The sequence below is a fragment of the Myotis nattereri genome (genome assembly GCF_964212035.1).
Source record: "Myotis nattereri genome assembly, chromosome: 1".
NCBI lineage: Eukaryota > Metazoa > Chordata > Mammalia > Chiroptera > Vespertilionidae > Myotis > Myotis nattereri.
Window position 1 is genome coordinate 33309495 of NC_138075.1, and position 14071 is coordinate 33323565.

At 42.5% G+C, this 14071-nt stretch overlaps 1 protein-coding gene across 1 annotated transcript in view; it reads right to left on the reverse strand.

The window, feature by feature from the left end:
• Window positions 1–1670, reverse strand: part of SYT16 (synaptotagmin 16) — a gene marked incomplete at its 5' end in the record, with an annotated part of 92858 nt that extends 91188 nt beyond the window's left edge. Inside the window, one exon of the mRNA XM_081090340.1 lies at window positions 1148–1670. Coding sequence (XP_080946466.1) covers window positions 1148–1670 — 523 coding nt within the window. The remainder of the gene's footprint in view (window positions 1–1147) is intronic.
• Between the last annotated feature and the right edge of the window lie 12401 nt (window positions 1671–14071).

Consider the following 14071-nt stretch of genomic DNA (forward strand, 5'->3'; position numbering starts at 1 on the left):
ACAAAATAGCAATGGACAGCCTGGCCAGCGTTGCCCAGTGGTTGAGCACCGACCTATGAACCAGGAGGTCACAGTTCGATTCCCAATCAGGGCCTCTGGGGTTGCGGGCTGGGTCCCCATTGTAGGGCATTCAGGATGCAGGCAATCAATGATTCTCATCATTGATATTTCTATCTCTCTCTCCCTCTCCCTTCCTCTCTGAAATCAATAAAAATACTTTTAAAAAGATAAAGCTAAGAGGAATCATGAAAATAGATAAAGAGATTATTAAATATTCCAGAAAAGTCTGCTCCTCCTAATAAAAGAACTAATTACTTCATCATTATATTACATAAAAGATCCAATAGTCTGTGTGAGCTATGTACACATCATACGTACACACTCAACATCTTTCTCTGCATGGCATGTACCTCTCTGTCCCTAATCAGGTGGAATGTCCTTACTTCAGGCTTAGAGTATTAGAAGTATGAAAAATCTATGCCAGCACATACTATAGCTGCCTTTACAGAGTTAATTACAGTCTCACCATATTCATTTTACATTTATTGAAAGCCCATTATATGCTCCGTTCTGACAGGATAAAGCTTTATAGGCAGTTTTTCTTAAATATATCCTTTCCATTCAAGGCTGAAAGAAAATCAAGCTATTCTTATTTCAAAGATTTTCTATCTACTGTCATCTCACATCACGTCTCAGTGAAATACTGTGAGAAGTGTTCTTGGAGTGTTATCAACTAAAATTTTTTGCAACAAGTATGGCTTTCTGAACAGGATTTCGCACTGAATAATATAGTAACATCTAGAGATTCCTAACCTAGTGAAAAAAAAAAAGAGAACAATTTAGAAGATATTTTAAAAAGCATGACATGCACAAGGGGCTTCTCAGACAGAACCCACAGACTCGTTTTCAACATTCTACTTGCTTGGAGCTCTTGCTTTGGAATTGAGTCCCACAAGTATGGATATTCCAAAATTGTATACATTGAAAATATTCCTAAGGATTACATCTCTCAATAAAAAAGCCAGCATGTGGAAAGGTAGAAGAGGAAGCAGAGTAAAAGTCATATGACAACCAAAACAAGTCAAAATAAAATGAGCAGAATTGTCCTTTGGAAGAACCCAGAGAAAATGACTACTGGCTAGCTTACCTTGCTTTTTTCCATAAACATTTTCTAAAATACCAGAGAGGTGGCTCTCAAAGTCATGTTGAAGGCCACTCCTTTGCTGTTCAAGGTGATGTTCTTCCTCAGCAATAGAAGAAAGCACATGTGGTGGCTTTTGGCCATCACAGGTCTGACTGGGCCACTGGGATACTATGGAACATGAGTCCTTTGCAGGTTGGCTAAGTCTAGGGTTTGAGCTTTGGGCAGAGTCCTGCAAATCACTACTGCAACAAGAAAAATGATCCACTTCAAGAAACAAGGAATGTGTGTCCTCTTGACTCCCGTCATTGATTTGTTCTTCAACTTCAAAGTACGTTTCCTGAATCTGAGTATCATCTAAGTCCTGGTCTAGCTTGTCATTCAACTTAGAGTCTTGTTTGCTTAAGTTAACCAACGAGGCAGATAACACATCCCCTGCTTGCTGGAGGGCTTCATACACCCGAGATATCCAGGAAGAGAGAGGCTGGAACAGGTTCTGAGTATCCTGAGATGCCATGGCCAACACCATGGCCAGTGATCTGATGTCTAAAAGTCCACTTGTTCAGTTCCTTCAGCACTGTGGAGTTAATATGAACTACAGAATAAGCAGGATGAGAAATAAAATTGGAAGTCTCTTAATGGCTGTGAATATTTCATGCTCAAAACTTCTCAGCTGAAACAGAGGAAAGAAACACTTACACCCGTTAAAGTTACAACCTCAGACCCATCACCAAATGCCTATAATCAATGTCAAACAGCAGTTGGGGACAAAAAGAGATCATCATTGAAATCTTAAGACAGTTAAATAAAAATTACTATGAAAGATTAAATGTGAATTATTTCGATGTGAATTCACCTCCATGGGCATGTATAAGACTTCCATTACCAGTAATGGGCTCTATTCATGTGGACTGACAGAAGTCTAGCCCCACAGACTATACCTAACGGTGTGAAAAAAATAAATGAATCTTCATTAAAAGGCAGTTGGATATGACATTTTCAAATACAAGAAAGGCTGGATGCTTCATCCACAAACATACAAATCCCAGAGAGCAGGCTAATAAGCATATCTGCTTCATGACACAAAGATTTATCCTTTCAAAGGAAATGTATTGCCTGGAATTAAAAAGTTTTAACAAACCTAAAAGTAGGATTGTATATTTTTATGCAAGTTCTGGAAATTATATCTATACTTGGGGAGAAAGCAATCACTGAAAAACTAAAGATGGCAAGTTTATTATGCAGCTTACTGGAGACACTAGTATTTATAGACCTTTGTCTATATTCCAACCTCTCCAAGATACTCCTCCACAGCCCCTGAGACTCCTGAGAGACACTTCTTCCCATCAGATGCACAACCTGAAGGAGGCAGCTAGAGGACATCAACAGAGCAACAGGGAACAATGAAGGCTGGAGAACTAAATGTCATATTTTATATATATACATGTATTCAAACATATACTTGCTACACATACCTATACATAATACACATACATATGTGTGTATGTGTATAGCCTTTAACTGCTCATCAACAGCTCAGGATGAGTGTTATAAAAGACTGCAAAGCCTAAATTCACTGCTTGTACTTAATTACCCCATCTCTTTTATTGCAATAACTTCCTTCTGACCAAATCTACCAGCAATCCCGTAAGTTTCAGCCCTCTTGATCCCAGGCTACTGCATTTAATATGACTGCCTATATTCTCCTAAAAATTTCTCTTTAGCTTTTGTGAAAATCATGCATGTATGCCTTGATTTGTTCAATAAACAAATATTGATTAAATGACTATTAAGTGCTGGGCACAATGCCAGGTATAAGGTAACCCTGAGGTCTCTGTCCCCATGGAGCCCGAATTCCAGTTAAAGAAAAACTGAGCTCTCTGCACTTTCCCCGTATGCTGAATAATTCATGGGTCTGTCTTTCAGGTTCTTCCTCATCTCCCCACCAGCTGCGTATATGTAACCACTCATTTTCCTCTTTCCCTGAGAGAGTTGATCCATCCATAAGTCTCAATGAACACTTTTTTTAAAACTCCAAAATACACATCTCCAGCCCTTAGCTCCTCCCTCTTTTCAGGCTTGAATCTCTGGTTATCTAAGTCAGTGGCTCTCAAACTTCGCTATGTCAGTACCAACAGGTGAGAAAACACACACACACACACACACACACACACACACAGAGGCCCTGGACCTTTGTATTTCTTTTGTACCTCTGACACCACCAAAGTTTCAGAAAAGATCTACACATAGGTATCTTACCAAACTCTCAAATTCAGCTCATCAAAACCTAGCACAGTGTACGTTTGCAACCACAACTGTTCAACACTCTATACTCACGACATTCTAGTGACTGTGAATTTCTCTCGTAGACACTTCCCCATTTCACTTCAAGTTCTGCTAGTTTGGGGTCTGTGAAAACTGTCTTCCATTATGTTTTCTATAATGATCGCCATTCCCTGTTTGGTTTCCATCTCTAACCTTCCCCAGCCTCAATCCATCCCCTAGGTTTGCTCAACATAACCTAACCTGGCATCAGGCTTATTGACCATCTCTTCCCTTAGAATGAAAGTTTCATAGGAGGGAGGAATAGTAAATTCTCAATAAATGAATTAAGAAATCCTACTTAAAATTGTGCCTAGGGCAGTATTTAACATATAGTATGCACTCAAATTTGTGAAATTGATGAATAAAACCAACACAGAATTGTTGAAAACACCTTCATGCTCCCACACAGACTCCCTGCTTGGTAACACTCAAGAGTTCTTTCAGCATTTGTTCCAGCCCATTTCACCACCCACAGTTTTTTAGTTTGTTTTTTCTCCACAAATATTTTGCTTAAGTTAATACGCTTCAGGGCATCCCAGACCCAGAATGTTCTCTGAAATCATTGGGTTTAGCTTCTTGTCCTTTAGGTACTTAAAACTTTTAAAGACAGAAATGATATATATTCCTTAATAATCCAATAATCCTTTTTATTGTTTTATCACACAGAAAGAAAAATACTTTGTTTTCAAAATCTTTGAATTTAACCCAGCATATTCTTCTCCAGCCTTTAAAATAGGAGCATCCATGCTCTCAGTCTCATATCTCCATGTTTCTATAATCTGTCTATTAAATCCTCATGACAATTTAAAAATATATTGCATCACTTCCCTAGTTTAAAGAATTGTGGTTCCCTGTTTCTTATACTGCAACATTTGAGCACTGGCATATATCTATGCTTGTTGACACAAAGTCTTTAAAATTTAATTTTAATGTCTCGAATTCATTATAGTCCTCAACTTTCCCTGTTTTTTGTACACAGTTGCTTCATTCATTTCTGTGTAGCTTCCTTACCCATGGAGGCATTTGCATTTTCAAATCCTATCCTATAGGATAAAATTTACATTCTTTACTAAGGTAAATGAGAGGAGAGATGCTCAAAAAAATTAATAATCAGCACAAATAAGAGGAGAGATGCCCCCAAAAATTAATGATCAGCACCATGTAACTAGCCTAGAGGCCTCCTACAGGAATTAAATTTAATTCCTGAATCACTGGGTGTGAGGAGTCTGGGGGATGCAACAAGACAGTGCAAGCGACCTTAGATCAGTGGCTATTTATCAACCAGGTTGAAACTATTTCTACATTTTCACAACTCATAGAGCCCTCCGTTTTGTCCTGAATGGATGTGCATGAGCTGTCCCCAGTAATACTGCCCCATAGAGGGGACTCAGCCACTCCTCACCACTCATCACTCTACAGCCACACTAACACGCTCAGCATTTTCCAAGGTGACTGCTCTTTCCTGACTTCTGTTTACTCTGCCCTAATGCCTTCTCTCCCTACACAGTCTGGTAAATACTCCTGTACATTGAAATTCTTGTGTCGACTCTTCATCCACAACCAAGGGTGTGGCTTCAAGTGCTTTGAATGTGCTTTTATGATATAAGGTTTCACTTGATGTGGTAACTATTTGTCAATCTTCTTACTCCAATGAACTATGAGACCATAAGTTCTGGGACTGTGTTTATACTTAACTAGAGGCCCGATGCACAAAAATTTGTGCACTCGGGGGGGAAGGGGGGTCCCTCAGCCCGGCCTGTGCCCTCTTGCAGTCTGGGACCCCTCTGGGAGATAACAACCTGCTGGCCTAGGCCTGCTCCCGGGTGGCAGAGGGCAGGCCCAATCCCTAGGTGCAGCCCCTGGTCGGGCTCAGAGCAGGGGCCATTGGGGAGTTGGGGCACCACCCCCTGTCACGCACAGAGCAGGGTGATTGGGAGGCTGTGATGCCACCCCCAGTCACGCTCAGGGTAGGGTGGATTGGGGGGTTGGGGCACCGTCCCCTGTCACACTCAAGGTAGGGTCGATGGGGAGGTTGTGGCGCCACCCCCTGTCACGCACAGAGCAGGGCCAATCAGGGGGTTGGGGCACTGCCCCCTGTCACTCACAGAGCAGGGCCCATCAGGGGGTTGGGGCGCCACCCTCTATCACCCACAGAGCAGGGCCGATCAGGGGGTTGGGGCGCCGCCACTGTCACACTCAGGGCAGGGCCGATGGGGGGGGTTATGGCTCTACCCTGTCACACACAGAGCAGGGCCCGTGGGGGGAGGGGGGGGGGTTGGGGCGCCACACCCTGTCACACACAGAGCAGGGCCGATCAGGGGGTTGGGGCACTGCACGCTGTCACACACAGAGCCGCAGGGCGATCAGGGGGTTGGGGAGCTCCCCCCTATCAGACACAGAGCAGGGCTGATCAGGGGGTTGGGGCACCTTCCCCTGTCACAAACAGAGCAGGGTGGATAGGGAGGTTGTGGCCCCGCCCCCTGTCACACACAGAGCCGCAGGGCGATCAGGGGGTTTGGGCGCTGCCCCCTGTCACGCTGATCCCGGTGCCGGGAGGCCTCGCGGCTGGGAGGCATATTACCCTTTTACTATATAGGGTAGAGGCCTGGTGCACAGGTGGCTGCTGGCTGGTTTGCCCTGAAGGGTGTCCTGGATCAGGGTGGGGGTCCCCACTGGGGTGCCTGGCCAGCCTGGGTGAGGGGATGATGGCTGTTTGCAGATGGTCACACACCCTTCAGGGTGGAGGTCCCCACTGGGGTGCCTGGCCAGTCTGGGTGAGGGGCTGAGGGCTGTTTTCAGGCTGGCGGGTGACTGAAGCTCCCAACAGCTCCTTTTTTTCTTTTTTTCTTTTTTATTCTGGGCCAGCTTTAGCTTTGAGGCTTGGCTCCAGCTCTTAGGCCTCCGCTGCTGAAAGTAGGTTTCTGGCCTTTGCTTACAATGTTGCGATCCTGCTGGCTAAAGCCTGGCGGACTAAAGCAGGTTTCTGGGGTTTTGTTTAGCTTCTATATTTGTTACATAGTTGCTTAGAGTTGCAGCTCAGAGGCCTGCAGCGGCAGGCGGGGAACTTTGGAGTCCTCCGTCACTGAAGCAAGCAAGCCTCATGTTAGTTTCAAGCTGCCTGGCTGCCGGCCGCCATCTTGGCTGGCAGTTAATTTGCATATTGCCCTGATTAGCCAATGGGAAGGGTAGCGGTCGTATGCCAATTACCATGTTTCTCTTTTATTAGATAGGATAAGTCCAGAACCAACACAGGGTAGGTATTTGCTGAATGAATGAATGAGTGAATGAATGTTATTAATGAAAATGTTTAAAGCCAAATAGTCCTGATTGTTTAACTTTTCTTCATCTGTAAAGTGAAGTTAAATTACTAGATAACCTCAAATAGTTCATTTCTGCTTTGAAACCCAAGAATTGACCAGTGTGGACCAGAAAATACTGTAATATTGATGCTGGAAATACCAGTATTCAGCAGTAAATTGCCTGTTCAGGCATTGGTTCTGTACTTTTGTCAATAACCACTGCCGGATTATCTCAGAGTGACTGGAAAGAGGCCAAATCTCAGTCTATATATGAAACAGTGTTCAGCAGTTATATTCCAAAATACTAAAAAAAAAAAAAAAAAAAAGGAAGGGCACCTACAAGTAGAACCTGGAAAATGATCTAGTTAGCAACACCTTTCATGCTTTGCTAAAGCAGTCTAAAGCCAAGAGGGCTATGCCCTGAAGCCCTGGCACAGTAACCATGGAGATATCTTTGCTGTGTAGGTAAATTTCAATTTGATTGAGAGAGCACGCCACGGGTGATACCAGATAAATACCTGGTAACCTGGTTCTTTGGGGCTTTCTTACAGTTGAGAAGACAAAGTGGCTTCTTGGTATTGTAATAATAATTTTTAAAAACGAGAAAAGAAAAATAGACAAGAAAAAACAGTCTCAGTCCCTGGATTAAAAGGAAAAGTATATACAATGTCTGTGGTAGTTGAGAAGGCTCATTATTTGAATTAAAAAGCTCATGATACTTCATTATTATGAGAAGCTAAAACAAAACAACAGAAAACTGTGTGTGTGTATGTTTATGTGTATACTAGTGGCCCGGTGCATGATATTGGTGCACTCGGGGCTGGGGTGGTCCCCCAGCCTGACCTGTGCCCTGTCACAATGCGGGAGCCCCGCAATCCATCACCCCAAAGAGGTAGGCCCCGCCCACCCACCCGGGGCTCCACGATGGATTGCCCTAAAGAGGCAGGCCGGAGCCGGGGAAGGCCTGCGGACCCCTGGCCAGGCCGCAGCAGAGGCCTGCGGACCCCAGTGCAGATGCACGGAGGCCCCCGCCACAGCCCTGCCCCAGGCCGGGCCGCAGCCGAGGCCTACGGACCTCCACATGCCTGCGGACCCCCAGCTGGGGTCGTGGCAGAGAGGCCTCTCCACACACCTGTGGACCCCTGGCCGGGGCTGCAGCTAAGGCCTCTCCACGTGCCTGCGGACCCCAGTGCAGGCATGCGGGAGGCCTCTCTGCCGTGGCTCCACCCCTGTCCCCGACACTGCAAGTTCTCGCCCACCCGCGCCTGCTGCGCACGCAGCCTGCTGATCGGTCGTTACTGTGACGGCGTCCTGACAAACTTGCATATTACCCTATATTAGTATAGATATTTAAGTTAACAAGCTCCTACCACAGACATACCCAGGGAAGGTCTACAAGCTCTCCTAGTACTAAATAAACTAATAAAGAATTAGTGGCAATTGATAAAAACACGAGTAAAACCACTGATGTATTCCTAGGGGCTGCATTTCTTTAAATTCTGCTTTAATTAGAATTATTTAGTTCTAAAAGTATTTCATTTAATAAAGGTTATTTAAAACACAGAACACAACTAAACAATAAACAGTAGAGTTGTGTTTCTGCCCTGACCAGTTTGGCTCAGTGGATAGAGTGTCTGCCTTCGGACTGAAGGGTCCCGGGTTCGATTCCAGTAAAGGGCATGTACCTTGGTTGCAGGCACATCCCCAGTAGGAGGTGTGCAGGAGGCAGCTGATCGATGTTTCTCTCTCATCGATGTTTCTAACTCTCTATCCCTCTCCCTTTCTCTCTGTAAAAAAAAAAAAAATCAATAAAATATATTTTTTTAAAAAAAGAGTTGTGTTTCTGTAGGGGGAAAGGCTATCAAGTTTTTGAGCCATATGCTTTATCACAGATTTTGATCATCCTCACCAAGGGTAATTATCAACAGAAGTGTTCCATACCCAGAATAATAATGCTCAGGATCCTTCAAAGGCTGCTTCGTTGGATCTTTCTGCCCCCATTTTCTCTCTGATGACAGATGCTTGAAAGGCAGGGGAGAGCATGACCTAAGAAGAAATGCCAGCTTCTAGGCTAGGGGCTGTGCCTTAAAAACCATGTTATTCTGGTGAAAGTTAAAGTGGAAGCCTGTATGCCTCTGGGATTTGTAAAGGATTTTCAGCTCCTGGAGACAGTCACCCAAAGTCTGAGAGAAAAGATAAAGTTTCCAGTATGGTCCCCAGGTAACCAATCCTCAAATCAAAATCTTATACAAGTCCAGCTACTAAAGTGCCTTAATGTTTAGCATTTTTTGAAAAAGAAATTTCCCTGGAAAATCTTCTTCTCTACCAAGACCTATAGAGCAGACATGAGTGAAAGTCAAGAACACCAGTTTATTTCAAGTGTCCTCTCGCAGCCACCAGTTCACTTACTGGTGTCATTTAGCAGGTGTGGGTTATGTATTATTGACTTCCTAGAGCAGCGGTTCTCAACCTGTGGGGTGCGACCCCTTTGGGGGTCTAACGACCCTTTCACAGGGGTCGCCTAAGACCATCAGAAAACACATATATAATTACATATTGTTTTTGTGATTAATCACTATGCTTTAATTATGTTCAATTTGTAACAATGAAATTGGGGTCACCACAACATGAGGAACTGTATTAAAGGGTCTCGGCATTTGGAAGGTTGAGAATCACTGTCCTAGAGTGATCATGAGGCTAATGAAGTTTACAGTTTTTATGACAATGATCATACCTTTCAGAGAAAAGCATTTTGCATTACCTAGTATGAACAAGAAGGTTTAAAAGGATGAATAATGCATGGAGTCAAAATAAGAACTATAAAATGGGCTGCAATCCATCTTTAACATGCTTCAAAAGAGGATACAGGTGTTTTCTGGGAAGAGCAAATTTGTTATGCGGGTAGGAATATGTGCCATTGAGATGAAGTAGCTTTTGTAGCTTTTATCCAAAATGTGTTCTAAATGCTGGAATCTTAACAAATATAAGAATGGACTACTGGGGACTCTATATGTCAACAATATGGATACAATTCAGCCAGGCTGTCATTGCTGGGGCATGGGCAATCCAACAGGCTCTTTACCTCTGGGCTTCAGGGGGACAATTAATGTAAAATGAAATGTATAACTGCCCTAAAACTAAAAATATACTTTTCTCAGTAGACACTGAGAAAAAAGAGACAGGTGAAGAAAAGACATAGCAATGGCTTTGGCATCATAAAAAACAAGGTTCTGGGCTGGATTTTCTCTCAGTTATGCCACTGTGTAGGGCAAATCATGTTACCTGGGGCCCTGAACGTCCTCATCTGTAATTCAGGAAGTACTGGCCCCTTGCTGCCATTCACTATGGAAATTACATGACACAATGTTTCTGAAGCTCCCAGAACAGAGCCCAGTACAGAACAGGTTCTCAGTACCATCATGATTACTAAACCAAAATGTGTGACAAAAATAGGTTAAAGTCTTGTAGTCTTCTCTATAATGTGCTAAGAACTCAGAAAAATAAATGACACTGTTGTAATAGCTAACATTTTCCAAACACATTAAAGCATGCAATTCTTTTTGACAACTTATCTGAATAAAAACTGTGAGGGATATTAGCCTTCCCATTATACAGTTGGAATAACTGAGGCTCAGAAAGGGTAAGTGACTTGTCCCAAGGTTCATACCTATCATAAAGAGGGAAGGTGATATTCCAACTCTCCTTTATTGAATCCCAAATTCTTGCTTTTACTGCTATTTCAAATCTTCAAAAAATGCCTATAAAACATAGAAGACACTTAAAATAAAAAAATTGAATGCATTTTCCTAATAAGTGACCAATGTGAGGGTTCAAGTCCAGGTTTGTGTGACTCCAAGGTCTATTCTCAATCTGCTTCCACTCTACCATGGCTGCCTATGTCACTAAGGAACTCCTTTAAAAATGAAAACTGTTGTAATTATTTTTCCAAAATATGTGTAATAAAGTACAAAATTTTAAACTACTTCTTAAGTCAAGGAATGGTTATTTTAAAACATATTTTTCAAGCTCTGTCCAACAGACAGCTTTGTATTTGAGCATGATGCTCTCAAAAAGGCTAGGGTTGGCTCGAGTTTTAAATTGTTCAAGGTTTTTTGCCATTATAACAATAGCACCTTTCAAATATTCTCCAAATTGTATAAGCCCATGGAGTATTTTGGAACACCTATTCTATCCAAGGCAGAGACTTACATATGCTCCACAAATACTCAGTGGTTATATAAACACAAGGTCTTCAGCATTTCTAGAGGGACGACTGAAAGTGGCTTTAACGACACAATTTACTTAAGAGATGGTTGTTGCCCTTGCACAGAAACCATTTTCTGACTAACATATAATAAAACTTTTACTGAGAAATTAAAAATAAGTTATATCTACTTAATATTTACCTTTCTAAAAACCCACTCAAAATGAGAAAGAATCTAATTTTGCATCACCCTCACTGAAGTGATCACAACAGACCCCCGACAAGGGTACACCTGTGTTCCAGGGCCATTGGCACATATCAAATGGCCCCAAATAAAGGAGATCCTGAAATCCCAAATAACACCCACAGTATTAAGAAATGTAATAAGAAGTTAATGTAATGAAATTGAGGAAGGCAAAATGCAGGCACAAATTAACAGGAATTACTCTCAGACTTAGAGATTTACCAGATTGTTGATTTTTGTCCCATGAGGAGAGATAGAAATATCATTTACATCATTTGAAAATGTAGCTCAAATGTAGACTCAAAAATAGGGGGAAACTTTATGGAACAAATGTAATTGCAGCCCTCTGGATATAGATTAAGCAATGCTCTAAATATCAGCAGTAATTCAGCATTTTGTTAGATTTTTTTATTAATTATGGAAGTAATTTTAGCCTTATAAAAATTTGGTTAAAGGAGGGGGGGTCATTTAAAACCTCTACACCATAACATACTCTGATTTTTGCATATTTCTTCTATCTTTTTATTTGTAATTTGCCGAGCTGTAATCATATTATATAGGAACTTAAGAGTTATCTTTGCCCTGACCGGTTTGGCTCAGTGGATAGAGCGTCAGCCTGAGGACTAAAGGGTCCCAGGTTTGATTCCAGTCAAGGACATGTACCTTGGTTGTGGGCACATCCCCAGTAGGGAGTGTGCAGGAGGCAACTGATCGATGTTTCTAACTCTCTATCCCTCTCCCTTCCTCTCTGTAAAAAAAATCAATAAAATATATATTTTTAAAAGTTATCTTTAACACTCCTTATCCTTTACCTAGAATTCATCACAAATGCCTACCCATTCTTCCATCTAAATATTCTTTTTATTTTTACATATGTATCCTTTTTCCCCTATTGACACCCCCACCCCCAGCCATTCCCACCCCGGATAAGCTCCCACTGCCCCAGTGCCTGTGTCAATTGGTTATGCTAATATGCATGCATACAAGTTTTTTGCTTGCTCTCTAACACCCCCCCCCACCCTCACTTCCCCTGCCATTTGTCTCTGGATCTATTCTTCTTCATCAAATTATGTTGATCATTATATCCCACATATGAGTGACATCATGTGATATTTATCTTTCTTCAACTGGCTTATTTCGCTTAGCATAATGCTCTCCAGTTCCATCCATGCTGTTGCAAATGGTAAAAGTTCCTTCTTTTTTATAGTGTTCCATTGTGTAGATGTACCACCGTCTTTTAATCCACTCATCTACTGGTGGGCACTTAGCCATCTAAATACTCTTGAATCTACCTGCCTTTTTTTCACATACACAGGTAATACCTGAATACAAGTTACCATTATTTCACCTGAACCACTTCTTAAGTGATGTCCTTGCATTCACTCCTACTCCATGTTTCCACAGAATGGCCCTGATGATCTTTTTAAGATACATATTTGATCAAGTCATTCAAGTAATTAAAATGATTTAAAGTTACTTCTGATTGCTCCTAGAATAAAGTTCAAAATCTTCCACAAGATTCAGAAAGCCACGCCTGGTATTTTTATCTTTAGCCTTCTTATCTTTAACCACTCTCTATTAGCTCTCTATCATTTCGTGGCTCACCTCCTCTTTTCACAAGGCTCCTCCCATTGGCTGGAAAATCTCTCCTCCCTCCATGCTTCCTTTCCCTGTCTCCCAACATCCATTCATCTCCTTTCCAGGCTCAGTTTACACTTCACTTGATAGAATGCTTTGCCAGACAACCAGGCCCCCATAATCCAGACTCCATTATGTCCCTCTGAAATAGTCTCTCAGAGTACCACTTACTTCCTCTTAATACTTATTATAATTGTAGCTTATTGATGACTTGTGTAATTATATCACTTAACTAAACTAGCAGCTCCATCAGGTAGCACTTTAATTTTTGTCTTTGCTCTGCTCTCAGCATCTAGTTGAGTGACTATCATAGAACTGGCAATCAAGTTTTGACTATCTGAACATACACAAATATTATATCCTTCTTCTTTCATTTAGGATTTTTAAAAGGCTTTTAATTTATTTTTAGAGAGAGGGGAAGGTGGAGGGAGAAAGAGAGAGAAATGTCAATTTGAGAGCAAAACATCCATCTGCTGCCTCCTGCACGTCCCCTACCAGATATCGGATATTGAGTCTGCAAACTGTGCATGTGCCCTGACCTGGTATCAAACTGGCAACCTTTCAGTGCATACAATCATGCCCAATGAACTGAGTCACACCAGCCAGGGCTCATTTAACTTTTATAATGCATTTTGCTTCCAGTCTTTTGTGTTTCTCATTCTTAATCATTTAATATTTTAATGAGGACCTTAATACATTTTTCCAAACTCAAATCTATGAAGGTACCTATCTAGACTAATAAAAGACAAAGATGCTAATTGACCATACCTTCACTATGCCCTAAGCCACGCCCACCAGCCAATCAGAGCGACTATATGCAAATTAACCCAATCAAGATGGCAGCCGGCAGCCACCGAGCTGGAGCAAGCAGGAGGCTTGGTTGCCCAGGCGATGGAGGAAGCCAAGCTTCTCACCAGCCCTGAGCTAGCTGTGGCCACCACTAAAGTCAACAAAGTTTCAATTATAAAAGATAAACAAATCCCAGATACCTGCTTCCAGCCAGCCTCCACTGGAAGCTTGGGTGGCTGGGGGTTGTGGCCAGCCTGCAAACAGCCATCAGCCCCTCACCCAGGCTGGCCAGGCACCCCCGGTGGGACCCCCACCCTGAAGGGGCTGTGGCCAGCCTGAAAACAGCCATCAGCCCCTCACCCAGGCTGGCCAGGCACCCCAGTGGGGATCCCCACCATGAAGGGGCTGTGGCCAGCTTGCAAATAGCCATC